The sequence below is a fragment of the Taudactylus pleione genome, unplaced genomic scaffold, assembly GCF_031769625.1.
Source record: "Taudactylus pleione unplaced genomic scaffold, aTauple2 ptg000520l, whole genome shotgun sequence".
Taxonomy (NCBI): Eukaryota; Metazoa; Chordata; class Amphibia; order Anura; family Myobatrachidae; genus Taudactylus; species Taudactylus pleione.
Genome location: NW_028284922.1, coordinates 10647066 through 10665498, shown reverse-complemented (window position 1 = coordinate 10665498; position 18433 = coordinate 10647066). Strand labels below are relative to the sequence as shown.

General features: G+C 42.2%; 1 protein-coding gene across 16 annotated transcripts in view; it reads right to left on the bottom strand.

The window, feature by feature from the left end:
• Positions 1-18433, bottom strand: part of PROM1 (prominin 1) — a 238200-nt gene that overhangs the window by 47236 nt on the left and 172531 nt on the right. For 15 of the 16 annotated variants that reach the window (XR_015870062.1, XM_088450647.1, XM_088450645.1 and 12 more), the window contains 6 exons: positions 16718-16821; positions 16333-16417; positions 10025-10171; positions 9350-9421; positions 3556-3648; positions 2418-2435 (listed from right to left, as the gene is read on the bottom strand). Coding sequence is in view for 15 of the 16 variants with exons in the window: in XM_088450647.1 (XP_088306773.1) it covers positions 2418-2435; positions 3556-3648; positions 9350-9421; positions 10025-10171; positions 16333-16417; positions 16718-16821 (519 nt within the window). In the remaining variant the exon portion in view is untranslated. The remainder of the gene's footprint in view (positions 1-2417; positions 2436-3555; positions 3649-9349; positions 9422-10024; positions 10172-16332; positions 16418-16717; positions 16822-18433) is intronic. The other variant, XM_088450653.1, reaches the window with a different exon arrangement.

Here is an 18433-nt window from a genome sequence, read left to right as displayed (position 1 = left end):
GAACCTTCCAGAAGGACAACCATCTCTGCAGCAATTCACCAATCAGGCCTGAATATTAGAGCGGCCAAACGGAAGCCACTCCTTGGTAAAAAGCACATGGCAGCCCACCTGGAGTTTGCAAAAATGCACCTGAAGGACTCTCTGGTCTGATGAGACATAGATTGAACTCTTCAGCATCAATGCCAAGCGTTGTTTGGAGCAAACCAGGCACCACTCATCACCAGGCCAATACCATCCCTACAGTGAAGCATGCTGTGGGGATGTTTTTCAGTGGCAGGAACTGGGAGACTAGTCAGGATAGAGGGAAAGATGAATGCAGCAATGTACAGAGACATCCTGGATGAAAACCTGCTCCAGAGCGCTCTTGACCTCAGACTGGGGCAACGGTTCATCTTTCAGCAGGACAACGACCCTAAGCGCACAGCCAAGATATCAAAGGAGTGGCTTCAGGACAACTCTGTGAATGTCCTTGAATGGCCCAGCCAGAGCCCAGACTTGAATCCAATTGAACATCTCTGGAGAGATCTGAAAATGGCTGTGCATGTGCACCAACGCTTCCCATCCAACCTGATGGAGCTTGAGAGTTGCTGCAAAGAGGAATGGGCGAAACTGCCCAAAGATAGGTGTGCCAAGCTTGTGGCATCATATTCAAAAAGACTTGAGGCTGTAATTGCTGCCAAAGGTGCATCAACAAAGTATTGAGCAAAGGTTGTGAATACTTACGTACGTGTGATTTCTTAGTGGTTTTTTTTTCTTATTAAATTTGCAAAAATCGCAAAAAAACTTTTTACACGTTGTCATTATGGGGTATTGTGCGTAGAATTTTGAGGACAAAAATTTATTTATTCCATTTTGGAATAAAATGTGGAAAAAGTGAAGCGCTGTAAATACTTTCTGGATGCACTGTACTTTAGTTTATTCAGTAGCGCTATGTAAAACAATATTTAAAATGTGACACATTCTCTTTAGATAAAATATTTTATTGCTGAAAAGTGACATAGATGGTTTCATGTTATGTTGCCAAGCTACAAATGTTAGTTTTTTTAACCCATTGTCTATGGGGGTGGCCATTTTGAAAACTAGACCAATATTCATGAAAGTGTTACCTATAAATTTACAAGGCCTATTAATGTGAAACAATGCTTGCCTATGCTTTTTTTTCTCCCTTGGGAAAGTTCCCGGTGGGGGGGTGCAGGTGACCATTGTTGAGGGTGGCACAAGACATAACATTTTGGCCCTGCAGCGCAATGCCGTAAACCACGGCATCAAACAGAGGGGTGGGGCCATGATTATGAAGTTTGATGAGAATCCCATCATCACACCAGCGTCCTGCCCATTTCATTAGGAATTGGACGGGATGAAGGTGGGCACAATGCTCCACCATGAACAGTGTCGGACTGGGGCATGATCGGCCCACCTGGGGAAATGCAGTTGTAGAGGCCAATGCTTAAGGGGTGTGGCTGGCCACCACAGAGCGTGTTGCCAACCACCAAAGAGGCTTGGAACCATTACAGAGGACAAACCAAGCACCCATGTTCTTCCATGTTCCTGCTCTACCAGGTAATTGACTCTCTAATAGAGTAATACATTTTAATTCAAGTGTATGGTCTGGAACCTGACAGTAGAAGGGTGGGTGTGGCCCTCAAGCAGTGGGGCACACCGGCTATTTCCACTGTACCCCTCTGAGCCAGTTCAACCCTGATCATGAGTCTGTGGGGACTCCCCAAAATTTTGGAGTCTCCCGGACATTCTGGGAGAGTAGGCAAGTATGTGTGAAACAGTTTCCTAGAGAATACATTGTCCAGAGTCTAATGAATATTTGACCTACCTAAAAAATTACTGCCTGAGCTATAAGCAGGTAATCTGAGAATTTACTAGGTCCCAAGAGCATACCTTAACATAACCACCTACTTACATCTGTGTAATTGGGGCAATGTTGCTTCAATATCACAGGCTGATACCCAATTCAGATCTGATTACAGGAAAGTCAACCAGGGCACTAGCTCTGTACTTCCACATAACAGGCATCCACACAAAGTAATTGGCACCCCTGCCCTCGTCTTGTTGCTAGTGCATGGAGTGTTTGCTGGCTTCATGGCCAACAACCATATCCTGCACACACTATGTGCAGTGTTTTCCTTAACGGCAGATGCTGTTTGGAGTAACCTAAATTACTTGCACTAAGGCCACCAAATGTCTTAATCTGGTCCTGCAGATCCTGCACTGGGGCCCAGGGCCTCTAGATATACCAACTGTGACAGCTGCATTATAATGCTGGCCATTCAGCCTTCATTTCATATATATGTACCACAAAGTAGCATTAGAAATACATATTTTATTCAAATTTTAAACCAAGCGACCAAACAACATTTAACACCACAAACACAGCAGAGATGTAACATGCCACTTATGCTTACCCTGGCTTTAACATATTTCTTGAAAGGCAGAGAAGCAAGAAGAAATGGGTATCAGAAATGAGAGTCGAACCACGCCGTGACTATAGTATATCTGTGAGCAAACCATTACATACTAAAGCATGCTGCATCATATTACAGCCCTAAAACTACAACCATTAAACCATTTCCTGAACTCAACAATGCAGAGAGCAATATATACTACCTGCAGCAGTGTACACGTCCTTGATCAGACATGTAGTGTTACTGCCCAGAAAACCTAAACCTCTCAGGGACACTCTGCGATGAAAAGACACAGGAGCAGGGAGGCGAAGAGACTATCAAAGTCATTAGGGAATTAATTACTCACCGGAGGGGAAATTACAGTGTGATTATAGAATTACTAGAATAAAATATGACAGCAGTTCCGGCAGCTGTGCATCTGTGTACAATACATCGTTAATATGGCCTTTTAAAAGGGCATTGCATCAAGGACCATTGAAAGCAGAAATACTGCACATTGCTCAGCCACCACAGAGATCATGCCAAATTCCCTGTAGTTACCAAGCATTTGACATCTGCAATTCTTGACCAGGATTGGTCCATTCACACATTACATCACGTCAAGTTTTTAGGTGGATAAATCCATTATTTTAAACCTAAATAATATTTCGGTAGCACTGAATTCAGATAATCGTAATGAATATAATGAAAATTTGAACGAGAACCATTATCCGATATATCATTTTATAAACTGGCAGAGCAAGTAGCAATATTTTGTTTGTTCTGATGGTAGTATGAATTAACATGGTTTAGCTTAACTAGTCTTTTAAATAGAACTAATCTGTAATGTCATGAAAGGAAATAAGTAAGAGTCTGTCAAACTAAAACTTCTTAAAAGGAGAAGCTGATGGTCATATCAACCAATCAGATTATAGCGATCATTTTGTAGCCTGTACTTGATAAATAATAGCTAGAATCTGATTGGCCAACATCTTCTCTTATCCTTTTTGGAAGTTTTAGTACATATAACCCATGGTGTGTTTGTGGCTGTATTCTTAAAATCAAGGATATAAAAGATAGTGTTACATTATAGATCTACACATCCAGAGAACCTATCTTGTGCATTATCGAAACACCAGTATTTTTTTTTATTGTTTACCATTGCCTGTTCCATTGGTACCACTTGCTGAATGTGTATCATCCGTATACTATTGGCGTGTCCTTTTAATGCATTTCCTAGTGCTCCTTTTGGCTAAAAATAGAGACATGAAGTTATGTGATTTCATGGGGGAGATGAGCAACAGTAATGTTATAATAATACACAACAAGCTTCAAAAGTGACACTGACAGCAAGTGAAATGAAAGCATGCCACACATAAATAACATTGTACATCACTATGATTACGGGACTGTAACAGCTACAGGCTTACATCACTAGTTAGCAGATATAAACTTCACAGGACATAAAACAAAACGCCTCGTTAGTAAAGCATGTTTAATAAAAATTTTTAAAGATATCAGTATGGTTTTGTCAACATTCATAATAACGACATGAGAATGCCGAAATGCAGCATGTCGACAATGACCAGGTCGGCACTTATAAAATGCCTACATGATTAGATTTCGACAAAATATTACTGGTGGTCTAGTGGCGAATTACCTGATTAAGCGGGTCAGGTGACACTGGTGGTTTCTCAGCTGGCATTGACTTCCAGCTGCATCTGCGGTGGTTCCGGCGCCAAGTATCGATAACCCCTAACCCGCCCCCTAGTGCCTAAACATAAACTCCGGCAACCTTACCCCCCCAGTACCTAAACCTATACCTCCCTTCATATACCCTAACCCTTCAGTCTGTGCAGAAAAAACATCTAAATCACATCACACACCAGGGAGGGAACTCAGTGTTCCCCAGATTGGATTTAGAGGAATGGATTTTACAGTGTGAAAATCCTCTATCCTCTTTCATCCTAATCTGGGGAACACTGACACTGGGACTTCCCAAAGCAAGCTTCAAGAGGTAGGGGGATTACGCACAGGCAGTTCTGTACACAAAACCTTGCAAGCAATACTCACATCCTTGGCCACAAACGTGCGTAACCGATAACCTAGGTAGCTGCCTTACATAGCTGTTCAACTGAGGCATCCTGTGGAAATGCCCAAGAAGCGCTCACGACCCAAGTCGAGTCTGCTCAAATGGGATCCTGGAAAAGGCTCACCCACAGCTATATAAACCTGCTTGATGGTTGCAGTAAACCAATGAGCAATGGAATGCTTTAATACTGGCCAGCCTCTTTTATGGGCATCGTAAAGCACTAAGAGACAGTCTGTCTTTCGAAAAGCAGCAGCCCTGTGCACATGTATATGGAGTGCTTGTACCATTATCCAGAAATCAAAGAGGACTATCTGGATAAGATGGATGTAAGACTGGAACAACATGATTCAGGTGAAAATGTGAAACCACCTTAAGAATAAAAGATGGCAGAGTACGGAGAACTGCCTTGTCCACAAGGAAAATTAAAAGGGGGGAGCTGGTTGTCAACGCTGCCCACTCAGAAACCCTGCGAGCTGAGGATATTGCCAAAAGAAAAGCTACCTTCCAGGTCAACCACCTTAATTCCACTGTTTCTAATGGCTCAAAAGAAGCACGCTGAAGAGCAGCCAAAACTAAATTAAAGTCCCATGGTGAAACAGGTGGAACATAAGGTGGCTGGACATGCAATACCACTTGCATGAAAGTTCTAACATCTGGTAAGGATGCCAGATGCCACTGAAAAAATATAGATAAGGCCAAAACCTGACCTCTTAGGCAAGACAGGCGAAGGCCTTTGGACAATCTGTCCTGTAAAAAAGAAAGTAGCTGTGGAAGGTGGAACCTAGAAGCTGAAACTTTCCTAGCTTTGCACCAACAGATATAAGCTCTCCACACTCTGATAGATAATTGAAGTGGATGACTTGCGTGCTTGTAACATAGACCGGATAACGGCTGTATACTTGGACCTCAAGAGACTGGTCTCAAGTGCCACTATGTTAAAGCCAATTGAGGCAAATTAGGATGGAAGAACGGGCCCTGCAATAGTAGATCTTCTCACAACAGCAGCCTGCACAGCTGATCGACCACCAGAGACAGAGGACTTGAGTTCTATGACCTCCGTGGCCAATCTGGCGATATTAGAAGGACATGAACCTTTTTTCGCTTGACCAGTCTGATTACATGCGAAAGCATGGATATGGGCGTAAAGAGATATCCGAAATGGAAGGACCACTTAGCTGTCAAGGTGTCTATCTGATGTAGGTACCATTCCCCTGGGTGAATATTGTGTCAACTGAGAAAGTTGGCTCCCCAAGATAAAAATGCCAAACATTGCCAGTACAAATCTTTCAGCCCATGTCATAATCTGGATGGTCTCTGACATGTGAAACCACCTTAAGAATAAAAGATGGCAGAGTACGGAGAACTGCCTTGTCCACAAGGAAAATTAAAAGGGGGGAGCTGGTTGTCAACGCTGCCCACTCAGAAACCCTGCGAGCTGAGGATATTGCCAAAAGAAAAGCTACCTTCCAGGTCAACCACCTTAATTCCACTGTTTCTAATGGCTCAAAAGAAGCACGCTGAAGAGCAGCCAAAACTAAATTAAAGTCCCATGGTGAAACAGGTGGAACATAAGGTGGCTGGACATGCAATACCACTTGCATGAAAGTTCTAACATCTGGTAAGGATGCCAGATGCCACTGAAAAAATATAGATAAGGCCAAAACCTGACCTCTTAGGCAAGACAGGCGAAGGCCTTTGGACAATCTGTCCTGTAAAAAAGAAAGTAGCTGTGGAAGGTGGAACCTAGAAGCTGAAACTTTCCTAGCTTTGCACCAACAGATATAAGCTCTCCACACTCTGATAGATAATTGAAGTGGATGACTTGCGTGCTTGTAACATAGACTGGATAACGGCTGTATACTTGGACCTCAAGAGACTGGTCTCAAGTGCCACTATGTTAAAGCCAATTGAGGCAAATTAGGATGGAAGAACGGGCCCTGCAATAGTAGATCTTCTCACAACGGCAGCCTGCACAGCTGATCGACCACCAGAGACAGAGGACTTGAGTTCTATGACCTCCGTGGCCAATCTGGCGATATTAGAAGGACATGAACCTTTTTTCGCTTGACCAGTCTGATTACATGCGAAAGCATGGATATGGGCGTAAAGAGATATCCGAAGTGGAAGGACCACTTAGCTGTCAAGGTGTCTATCTGATGTAGGTACCATTCCCCTGGGTGAATATTGTGTCAACTGAGAAAGTTGGCTCCGCAAGATAAAAATGCCAAACATTGCCAGTACAAATCTTTCAGCCCATGTCATAATCTGGATGGTCTCTGACATCGCCAAAGGACTCCTGGTTCCTCCTTGTCTGTTGATGTATGCCACTAACGTGGTATTGTCTGATTATATCAGGGCTTGTCCCTGAGAAAATGTTGTGCCTGGACCAGAACACGAAAAACTGCTAGTAGTTCTAGCACATTTATAGAGCTTTTTCTCCTCCAGTGATCAAACCTTAGAGTCACTGCACCCCATCCCTGGAGACTGGCGTCTGTTGTGACTAGTGTCCATTTGCAAGGATAAAATTGACAACCCCTGGACAGGTTGGGAGTGCAGAGCAACCAATCCAGTGATTTTGTTCGACTGTACAGACAGGAAAAAAACCTGCCGATCTAGGCAGGGATCCCACCTTCTCCAATGCTGCAGGATTAAATGCTGAAGGGGCCTGAAATGGAAGCATGCAAAACGAACTGCCTCGAATGCGGCTACCATCTTTATCAGTTGCTGCATGCAGCATAGTATGGACACTGTGTGAAGATTTAAAAAGGACTTGTACCAGGCACTGCAATTTCCTGATCTTGCCCCTTGGCAGAAATACACGCTGACACAAAGTGTCGAATGGAAGGCCCAGAAATACCGTACCATCCTCTGAGCTGGGACCAAATTGGACTTGGGCAAGTTGAGGACCCAGCCATGGAATTCCGGAGTTGTCGTAACCACATGCAAGTGAGCACTGAGTATATCTGCTGATGAAGCTTTGATCAGTAGATCATCTAGGTAGGGAATTACGACAATTCTCTGACGACGCAGTAGAGCCACCATAGGTGTCATGATTTTGGTAAATACCCTTTGCACGATATAAAGCCTGAAGGGAAAAGCTTGAAATTGAAAATGAAGAGGACCTACTGCAAAACGCAGTAGTTCGTGATCTTGTTCCCAAAATGGCACATGTAGAGAAGTGTCTTTGATGTCTAGGGACAGGTGAAATTCTCCTCCTTCCATAGATACAATTACGGATCGTAAAGACTGGATTGAGCTTTTTTAAATTCAAGATGGGACGAAAAGAACCATCTGATTTCTTTACAAGGAAATATTTTAATAAAATCCTAGACCCTCATGGTGTACTGGGACTGGAATCACAACTCCTGACAAAAAAACAAAAAAGAGTGTGAATTGCCCTCATTAATGCCCCCTTCTGAGCTGATCCAGAAGTGGTGTTACAAAAAAACAATGAGCACGAGGACCCTCTGGATCCAAAGGTCGGTTTTCAATCGGAGCCAGACATTCCTACAATAAAAGAAGTTGGGCCCCTATGCAAGTGGAACTGGGATCCTCATGACAGAAGTCATTGGGAGGACCTGCCACCTCTACGTAAAACTGGACGGTGTGACCTGAACTTACTTGCTCTGTGACGTCCTTTCGCACCTCTGGTGAGTGGAGGTCGGAACCTACCAGAGAACTGAAAAGGCTGATACCTAGGAGTTCTATGGCAAGATGGAAGGACTGGGAGAAACTGACTTTTACCGCCAGTTGCCAGCATAATTATGCGCCAGTTCTGGCCCAAATAAGGAATGTCCTATGAAAGGAATTGTATTCAAGGTCTTTTTAGACTTTTTATCTGCCTACCAGGAATGCAAACAAAGCGTCTGCCGGGATAGATAAGGCTGACATACCTGAGAGAAGAAATAGTCTAAGGATGCATGATTTACATAAATTGAAGTAGCTTCAGATTATCTACCAGGGATAGGAGGTCCAAAGGGTCTGTCCCTGATTGAATAGCCTTTGCTAATTTATTGAACCAAGCCTCTATGGCCTTGGTAGCTCAGGCTTCTGCCAATACAGGACACAGGTTAGTACATGTAATGAAAAACAAGGAATTAAGATTAGCAAGGTCCATAGGATTTTTTCAATGTAGCCGCAGTAGTGCTCAGCACATCGCATTATCATCCTTTTAGCTTCGTGGGGGTGTGGGGGGTCCGGGGGAAGGCGACCTCCTGGGAGACTTGCCCTCTTTTCCAGGTGGCCGGGAGCGCAGCACGATTTTCGGGAGAGTAGGTAGATATAGGGAATACTTTAAGTCAGATTCCACTGGTGGAGTGAGTGGATTATTTTATGGCATAGATTTGTGGCTATACTGTACTGAGGGCATAAACCACGGTTTAGGGAATGACTGATAATTGTAGCCAACTGCAGCTAGCAGCCTTTTGGCTCATGTAATCTTTGCGGAAATTTTATATGTGCCCCAACCTCTCACCTGACTGGTGACAAAGCATGATAAGTCACTACTATTCACCGGTTTTAAAATTTGGAATTTCATAAGTAACTCTGAGCAATCTCTCTCTCAGCAATGGAATTTCATTTATTTTATTCAGCAATAAGAGAGCCTGAGCATGCCTGCACCCATCCCTGTCACCCAGATCATAACACTCAGACTACTGGCAGCAAATAGAGATCAAACTCCTTTACTGCTATTTTTCCCATTATATCTGCTGGGAGCTTTATTCCAAGCATCTAATAAAAAGTGCTGCACATATTGGTACCTTCACATGAAAATGATAACTGTTACAATGGTTACACCCGAGATTCAAATATTATATTACAATCAAATAATGTGCCAAAAACAATGCAAAAACAGACTTACCAACATGTCGGCATTTCCTTCCAATTCATTGGCAAAGGCCAAGAGATCCACACTTGTACTGCTCTTGCCCACCTAAATTAGAGATGAGAAGAATAAAGCTCCTATCTTCCAATGTATGTGTTTACAATGTAAAAAGACTGTTTAGAATACTGCAAATCACTCTTTATAATTGATTTAAAATTCATTATAATTATATTTATTTTTAATGTCATCTAAGGTCTAAATGTCCTGGCATTGGTTTGGGAGGTGTTTCCAACAGCAGAGATAATAAAAGGATCTAACATTTATAAAGTGCTGCAAAGCTAGTGTATGATCTTAGGGCCTGAATCACTACGAATCGCTATTGCGATCGCGGCTGCGATTACGCATGCAGGTCTGCACCGAAAATATGCTACTGAATGCAATCGCAAAGCCGTCGCACAGCCAGCATAGAGATGCCCCCCTGCGTTTCTCCTACCACTCTCCCGTCACCACCCCCATATGCTGACGTCCCGTCCCTTGATCTGCGAAGGCTTTATATCTGAGTAGGTGATTGCAGTGCGATCGCAATGCCAACTCACGCACACTGTGGAGCATGCGCAGTGCGCACCATTGGCCGATCTGCGTACATGATGAATCAGGCCCTTAATGCACACATACAAAATCTATTATGGTAAGGAGAGTGATAGCAAATACCTCTGCTAAAAATGCATCAAAGTCTATGGCATCAATTCCCATGGAACTAAAATCTTCTAAATTCCGCTTTCCTTTTTCATCCAGCAAAACAATATTATTCAGGTTTATATTGATCATTTCAATCCGGTCAGATATTTCATCAACATACTGAAAAATACAACCAACAAACATTGATTAAAGTGCCCATAAACTACTACAGTGACGGCATTACAAACCACATCATAATGGAGGTAATACGTAGGTTTAGGCATCCTGCAGTAATGATAAAAGTCACCAGAGATCTGTAAAGATCTAAAGGGCCTGATTCAGTGGTGGGTGCCATGCCCAGGTTTGAGGATTTGAGCGATGTGTACTGCGCAAGTTTGATTACTGATGGTGAGAATTTGGATGCAGAGTGATTGACAATCAATGAGCATTTGTGGGCGGTAACAGGGGGATGGCGAATCAAATGCAGGCGTGTCGGGACCATTTCGGGATGCATCTTGGCCAGTGACTACATCTGAGTACACAGTTGCAATGGCTCCGACGCTGACTTTCTCAGCAACCATAGGGTTGATCAGAGGAGTGATGGTGTGACTGAGGATGCGTCTTTGTACACAAGAGGCAGATCAGAGATGAAGCCAATGGGCGTCTCTGTACAAATCCCAGAGGCTGTGACACTTGCATATATTCACAGAAACACTGCATACAGAATCGCAGTCACGCCTGGATTTGCATGCACCTCTGAATCGGGTCCAAAGTCTCAGCCCTAAAAACTCCACTGCGCGCATTGTGAATCCCACTGATTAGGTGCCCTGTTGTGATGGAAGCGTGGTAACGGTCACATTTTATAAGCATTAAGCCCATCTGAGGCACTTCCATTTCTGAGGCTTATATCTTGCCATGTTGTATATGTGTAGTCTATTTAAGACTTTTACCACTGCCACCACCATGGGACGGTTTGATACGCTCTTATTGCAGGGACACCTGCTAACTACACCGTTTAAGTAACAGTACTTTATGCGTTGGCAGTCAGCTACCGGTAGTGCCAGCCACTCCTAGTTTAAAAATGATCCCAAGGGTCATTAAAAATGTACTAAAGGGCTCTTTTACAAATCAGAGATTTTCTGCGGTTTTGTGGCTCTGTCATGGTAAATTGTCAAGGATTTCAAGTGTCATTTTTGTAAAGGCAATAAATGTTGTGTATTGTATTAAACAACAACAACGCTTTAAACCCCACACCAAAAGATTGACAGCCGCCAAAATCAGTGGTTTATTAGCCAGGTTTAAGCACCTTTGAATGGAAGGTGCTGTGTTCAGCAGGGAGTCCATGAAGAGGTGAGGGAAAGCAGTGGCCCTTAGCCACCCCCCTAGAGATAAGGGCCACCAATCCCTGGAACTAATTTTACCCAGATACCCAACAGCAGCATCGTAGGAACAAAATGTCCATAAAAAAAAAAGTTGCCCGATGATAAACCTGTGACAAGACTGGCTAATGGCTCTATTCCCAGTGGACTATAGAGGAATAGAGGTTGCAAAGAGGGGTCATCCCGATACCGGAGTTCTCCACATACAGTGATGTCACGATATCCCGCCGAGGGGGCAAGGTTGCCGGTACAGGGAAGTACAGCACTACCCTGAGAGTCCTTAGGATGCTCCAGGAGGCTGTACAAGCTGCAGGATGGGTCCACAAAATGTCCAGAAGATGCTCTGAGCAGCTTTCCAGCAGAGCTACAGTACAGGCTGTTCCAGGCACCCTGCAAGCCAAATGCATGTGCCCTGGGGCAGAGGTAGTGCTTCCCCCAGGGATTGGTTTGCTAGTACACTATGTGCATTCATGTACTGCTATAAGTTTATGTCACTGTGCAATGTAATTGAAATAAGTTCATAAAAAGAGCTAGAGCTCTGGTGGTAAAAAATGTGTTCATTAAATAAAGTATATAATGTATCCACTGATTCTTGCCTGCATGTGGAAATAAATCCCACGTCAAAAGTATTGGGGCTAATAATGGGCTGACAGGTTTCTCAATAAGAAAGAGAGGGGGGTTTATCCCCCCTATTGTTCCTCAGCACACTGAATTACTACCAGATTGATTGAGCAGCTGCCATTTTTTTGTTTGTGGTTATGAGATGCATGAATGAGCCAGCATTAGCAGGGCATGCTGGTTCTAATAGTGCTAGCTGGAGTTCCCAGGGGTGACTCCCAGGTAAGCTGGCTCTCAATTCGGATGCATCACCACTTAATACACATAGTTACTTTTCACATCACCTTTTTATGTTTGTTTATTATTCATGTAATTTTTCACATATATTTTAACCCCTTATCACTTAGTAATTACTTGCACACTTCTATACTTTACACTGCACTGTCACTCTTTTTCCATTTTTCATGTGATGCCCTGGGGGGGTCCTGGGCTGGACGTTATTTTGGGGTGCTCTGTGCCCCGGACGTGAACAGTTTAGTGTAAGGACTGCTAGTGACAGAGAAGCCTTGACGAGGCCTAGCAGCATCCCCTGTATTTGCAAATGCATGCAACTAATATCTCTGAAATTCTATTACCATATAGTGTTCATATATTGTTGCTAGTATAATTCAGTGTGCTGAGGAACAATAGGGGGTTAAACCCCCCTCTCTTTTCTACTTGGTATGACCCCTCCCTTTCATGCACCTGAAAAAAGTACTACCAGATTGATTGAGCAGCTGCCATTTTTTTGTTTGTGGTTATGAGATGCATGAATGAGCCAGCATTAGCAGGGCATGCTGGTTCTAGTAGTGTTAGTTGGAGTTCCCAGGGGTGACTCCCAGGTAAGCTGGCTCTCAATTCGGATGCATTTATGTATGTGCCTTTATCATGAGGCCTTACATTTGCCAAAAATATATATGTGCCTTTATTATGAGGCTTTAATTGGCATACATTACATTTCGGGGTGAGCGTTTAGGCCTAGCAGCATCCCATGTATTTGCAAATGCATGCAACTAATATCTCTGAAATTCTATTACCATATAATGTTCATATATTGTTGCTAGTATAATTCAGTGTGCTGAGGAACAATAGGGGGTTAAACCCCCCTCTCTTTTCTACTTGGTATGACCCCTCCCTTTCATGCACCTGAAAAAAGTACTACCAGATTGATTGAGCAGCTGCCATTTTTTTTTTTTGAGGTTTCTCAATAAGCACTAACTTAGTGTGGAAATTGTCAGTTCACTTTGCATACTACAGATGTGTCCTTACACATCTTTGCTGCAGTCGCGCTAAAAAGCCCCTCTCGGCACGCCAGGTCTTGTGAGACTCTACTAGCACTGGGCATCTTTTTTTGCCGAAAATGCATCCAAGTCGCACCAGCAGACACTTGTGTATCTGAGTGCGACGGAGTCTTTGAATCTGTACATAGGCAAAACTAGAGATCTGGTAATGAGTGGTCCCAGCTTATATATATTTTGTGTCAGGGACAGCAGGACTTCACTGGTTTAAATGTGGAACAGAAGTTTAACATCGATCCAGTCCAGGTTTTCTTTAAGGTCAGAGATGAACTGCAGCTAGGCTGATTAGTAGCACCTGTTAGCTAGCTTTAAAAATGTTGTTTGTGCACAGGGATGATTATCCTGATGGTGAAGTAGTTGCCCAGGTTATAGGCCGGGGGTGACTAGTGTTAGGGATCCTGGACCTGCAAGTCCACTAAAGAACTGTGTTGCTGTTTAGAAGATTATCTGTACCAGTCTGTAACATCTTGCCTGTGAACACTGCACTGTCCTGTATTCCTGCCTGTGGTGAGAAAATAAACATCTGTTGGATTTTACCCAGACTATGTGATTCTCGTCACAATATATATATTATATATATATATATATTCTAGAGTTCAGGGGACTGGGTGTCTGTTAGCGGGCGTGCTCCAAGAAAGGGGCATGTTCACTCAAACAAGGGGCGTGATTTTGAGACACACACCCTTTTCAAATTCTGTAGAGTTTTACAGAGAATATTTGGCCAATCACATCAGTCTCTGCCCCAGTGGAGCTTACAGTCTATATTCCCTATCACATGTACACGAACACACATACACACTAGGGTTCATTATTGTTTGGAGCCAATTAACCTATCAGTATATTTTTGGAGTGTGGGAGGAAACCAGAGCACCTGGAGGAAATCCATGCAAACACAGGGAGAATATTCATTGTTGTGAGGCAGTATGTGCTGCCCAATTTAAACAAAATAACAATAATCCACATAAAATGCATTGAAAAAGCTGGAAACTCACAAAATACATTGAAATAGCCAGATCCATATAAAAAAAAAACATTGAAAAAGCCAGATCCACCATAGCACTTGTGAAGCCTTCACATTTACAAAAAGGAAAAGTAAGTAGTTTTAACGGGTGCATTGGGACCCACATTGGTAATTTAAAATGTAATATTTTTAAAATATCTCACTGTATTAAATTTGTTAAGATGGTGAAAGAAAAAGATATAATTGTGCAAAAGAGATGAAAATTAACGTGTATAATAAAATAATATGCAAAACTAAACCATTGTCAGTTTGTCATTCTTTCAATACGATCAGTGTTTAGTAAAACAGTGGTTCATTACTCATTATAGTTTATTCTGTTATTTATGTTGCAATTATTTCCTGAGGCTAAATGCCTTCATCAGCTCCTTAAAAGGAAGTAACAAATTGTGTCAAACAATACAGTGACTGATAATTTGTATAGTCAATATTCCAAACTGGTACAGTGTCTTCTCTTCCTATTTTTAGATGTCTTATCCATGTGTATTGCCATGCAATGCTTAATGTAAATATTTCTTAGCTATACAGTATATACAAATATATGTTGTAGTTCTGAGTCTCTTAGCTATAAGGTTTAATCCCACACAGCAGGTATATTATGTTAGTATATAGTTGGTCAACACACCTAGTATTAATGGGTCTCCACTATATGTGATATATATTAGTAGTTCTCATTTTATCATATGTGTGAATCACATACCATAAAAAAGGGATGGATAGACAAGGTGGAGGAGTGGCACAAGGCAGGGAATGCTGGACCTGGGAAGGCACAGGGCTTGGGGAGCACAGGAAGGAAGGGCTGGGGGAACACAAGGCAGAGAAGTCTGCACCTTGTCCAGGGCTACAGGGCAGGCTGGCTGCACAGGGGGGTGTACAGGAGGAAGGGTAATGATATATCTACCTGTATGGTGCACTGGCACAAACGGCAGTGCACTAGTACTCCACTGAAGGGGAACTATATATACACACTACTCAACCGTGAAGCGCTGCCTGCATATTAAACATTGTGCCAGCAGCGAGCCAATCACAGCTCGCAAAACAGCAGCCAATCAGGAGCGGCTGTTTCATCCATCATGCCCGGCTGCAGCAGGTGGATCGGCCAAACACACACCACACTGCTGCCTTCAATAAATATGGCGGAACTGGGCTAATGGGTGGTCCAGTGCACCCCCGGGCCACCTTCCAGTTTCGCCCAATGCTAGAAGAGTAGTGCTCACTCACTACAGGCAAGTCGCATTGCATGGCATATGGAGGTGCGACGTATGAGAACATATCTGTATCTTGATTGGTGGTTGTTGTTGAGTAGCCTTAGATGTCTCTATATTCTGACACCTGTTAACTCATCATTTTGTAACTAATGAATTCATGACAACTTATTCTTTGTGAATCCCAGTCACTGCATGCCCTAGGAATCTCAGTCACTGCATGTCCTAGGAATCCCAGTCACTGCATGCCCTAGGAATCTCAGTCACTGCATGCCCTAGGAATCTCAGTCACTGCATGCCCTAGGAATCTCAGTCACTGCATGCCCTAGGAATCCCAGTCACTGCATGCCCTATGAATCCCAGTCACTGCATGCCCTATGAATCCCACCCACTGCATACTCTATGAATCCCACCCACTGCATACTCTATGAATCCCACCCACTGCATGCTCTATGAATCCCACCCACTGCATACTCTATGAATCCCACCCACTGCATACTCTATGAATCCCACCCACTGCATGCTCTAGGAATCCCAGCCACTGCATGCTCTAGGAATCCCAGCCACTGCATGCTCTAGGAATCCCAGCCACTGATTGCACTAGGAATCCCAGCCACTGCATGCCCTAGGAATCCTATTCACTGCATGATCTATGAATGCCAGACATTGCTTCCCTTATAAATCTCAGTAATTTTGTGTCCTGTGAATACCAGTCACTGCTTGTAATATCCAATGCATACACTATAAATCCAAGTCTTTGCATGCCCTGAGAGTCCCAGTAATTGTGTTGTGAATCCCAGTAATTGCAGGCCTTGTGAATCCCATGCCATACATTAATTCTTACCATGCTGATGTTTAGGAATTCATTTAGATTAAAAAGATTATCAAACTGGAGTGCTGTGAATATCCCCTTGTTTTCCTTGCAATCACTACAAAAAAAATATAAATACTTAAATCAATTATTCCACAAACAAATACAAATGATTAGTGTACTCAATATGAGATATGATACATTTATAATGGTTACTGATGTTATCCTAAACTAGCTATTTATTTTATGGAACCTCTATCAACTCTCCTCATCTTTCTCATTTCCTCCCACTTTCTTTTTAAAACACTTATATAGCCTGCCCTAATCTCCACAGACCATCTCCCTCCCATTATGTCAATTAACCCTCTGTCCATTCACCTGGGTCTCCCCAAAAAATAGATGAGATTCTTTTTTTTACCTGTAAACTTTTTCAAATGTGAGATTGACATTAGGATTATGATACAGGATACCGGACAGATAACTTTTCCATTGTGAATTCAGTAGATAAGGGGCATCCAGAACCTGGGGAACCAAAATGTAAATATTACCATGTACCTCAACCATCTAAAGCTAAAGTGATAGTTATTATTCTTTATACATTTTGAAAGGAAGAAAAAACGAACTTTGCCAAGTTGTAAACTATTTTTAGTATGATAATAAAAAGGTAATTTAACTTCCAAGACAAGGGGGTATATTTACTAAAGGTCGATTTTAATCTATTTAAAATCTATTAAAATTAAGCACTATCGATGGTGTTTTTCTGGTGCTAAATCCCACATTTATTAACAGACAATTTTTTTTCTCCCCAATATATATTTTATTGAAGCCTTTCACAATACTGATACAGAAAGAGAAAAAAAAATAGTACAACCTCATAAAAGAAGATCTTTAGATCACACGAAAGGTAAACTGTACAACATAGGGAGGTCATTAACACTGCGTGAAAAGGTAACAAAACATTTTTAATTTTATTAATGACACAAATAAAAGCGTGAACAATGTTATGTAACTATCAGGTGATGCAATAACATAGTGATCTTTAGATCTAAACAGAAAAAGGAAATATTCAGCATCAGGCATTCACCTGTATATAAATATTATTATGATTATTATTATCATCATCGTTTTTATTTCTATGGCGCCACAAGTGTTCCGCAGCGCCTCACAAAGTACATAACCAAAAAAGTGAAAATATACAGTATATATATATATATATATATATATATATATAATCAGAATGTCAGAATATTAGAAATGAAACAGAAAAAAAATAAATAGAACAATGCCTTACCATATTATATACAGTAAAGAGAAAAATCTGAATAACTATAACATAACAGTAACAACCTTGATTTGATTTAGTAAATGTGTGATTTAGCCTCAGAAACACAACATTGATGTTGATCGATTTTCATCAATTTTAAATCGATCAAAATCAACCTTTAGTAAATATACCCCAAGGAGTGTGTGTAATTTACATATGCAGAAGTATACCACATTGCTTGCATCACATTCAAACTATACCCCAGCATTTCATGGCAGAGTATGCTGAAACTTGTAGTTTTATAGCTTCTGGAGGTCCACAGATTGACCAACTTTGTTTTATGATGCACCAATTCATTCTATTGTTATACTATGTACTGTCATGTCTTTTTACCGGTATTATAATAAAAAAGTGTTCTTATGTGGCTTGCATAATTACTAATATAGGGGTCTATTCATAGAACAGTGAAAAGTCCTGTTTAGCTGAAAACAGGGCTTTTCACTGCTTTCTGCAGTTCATAGAGAGGGTTACCGTGGAGAATGTTATTCCTTCTCCAGCGGCACCCTCGCTTCGTGTATGAATCGCATCACTTTACTTTTGTATGGTGAGTGCAAGTCATAAAGGAACAGAAAGCTCAGCTTTCCGTTACTTTGCTGCGTACAGATTTGCCATCTCGGGATGGCGTAATCTGTACCACAAGCTGCATACTTCCCTGCTGTCTGCCCGGCACCGGCACTGGCTCCGCCCCCTGTTACCCAGCATCTATTGCAGCAGGTCTGACCTGACCTGTTGCTATCAGACGCCGATGCATGAGCAGTAAGAAGCATGCATATTGGGCTCCCAATATGTCTGTCTTCTCAGAGCTTCCAG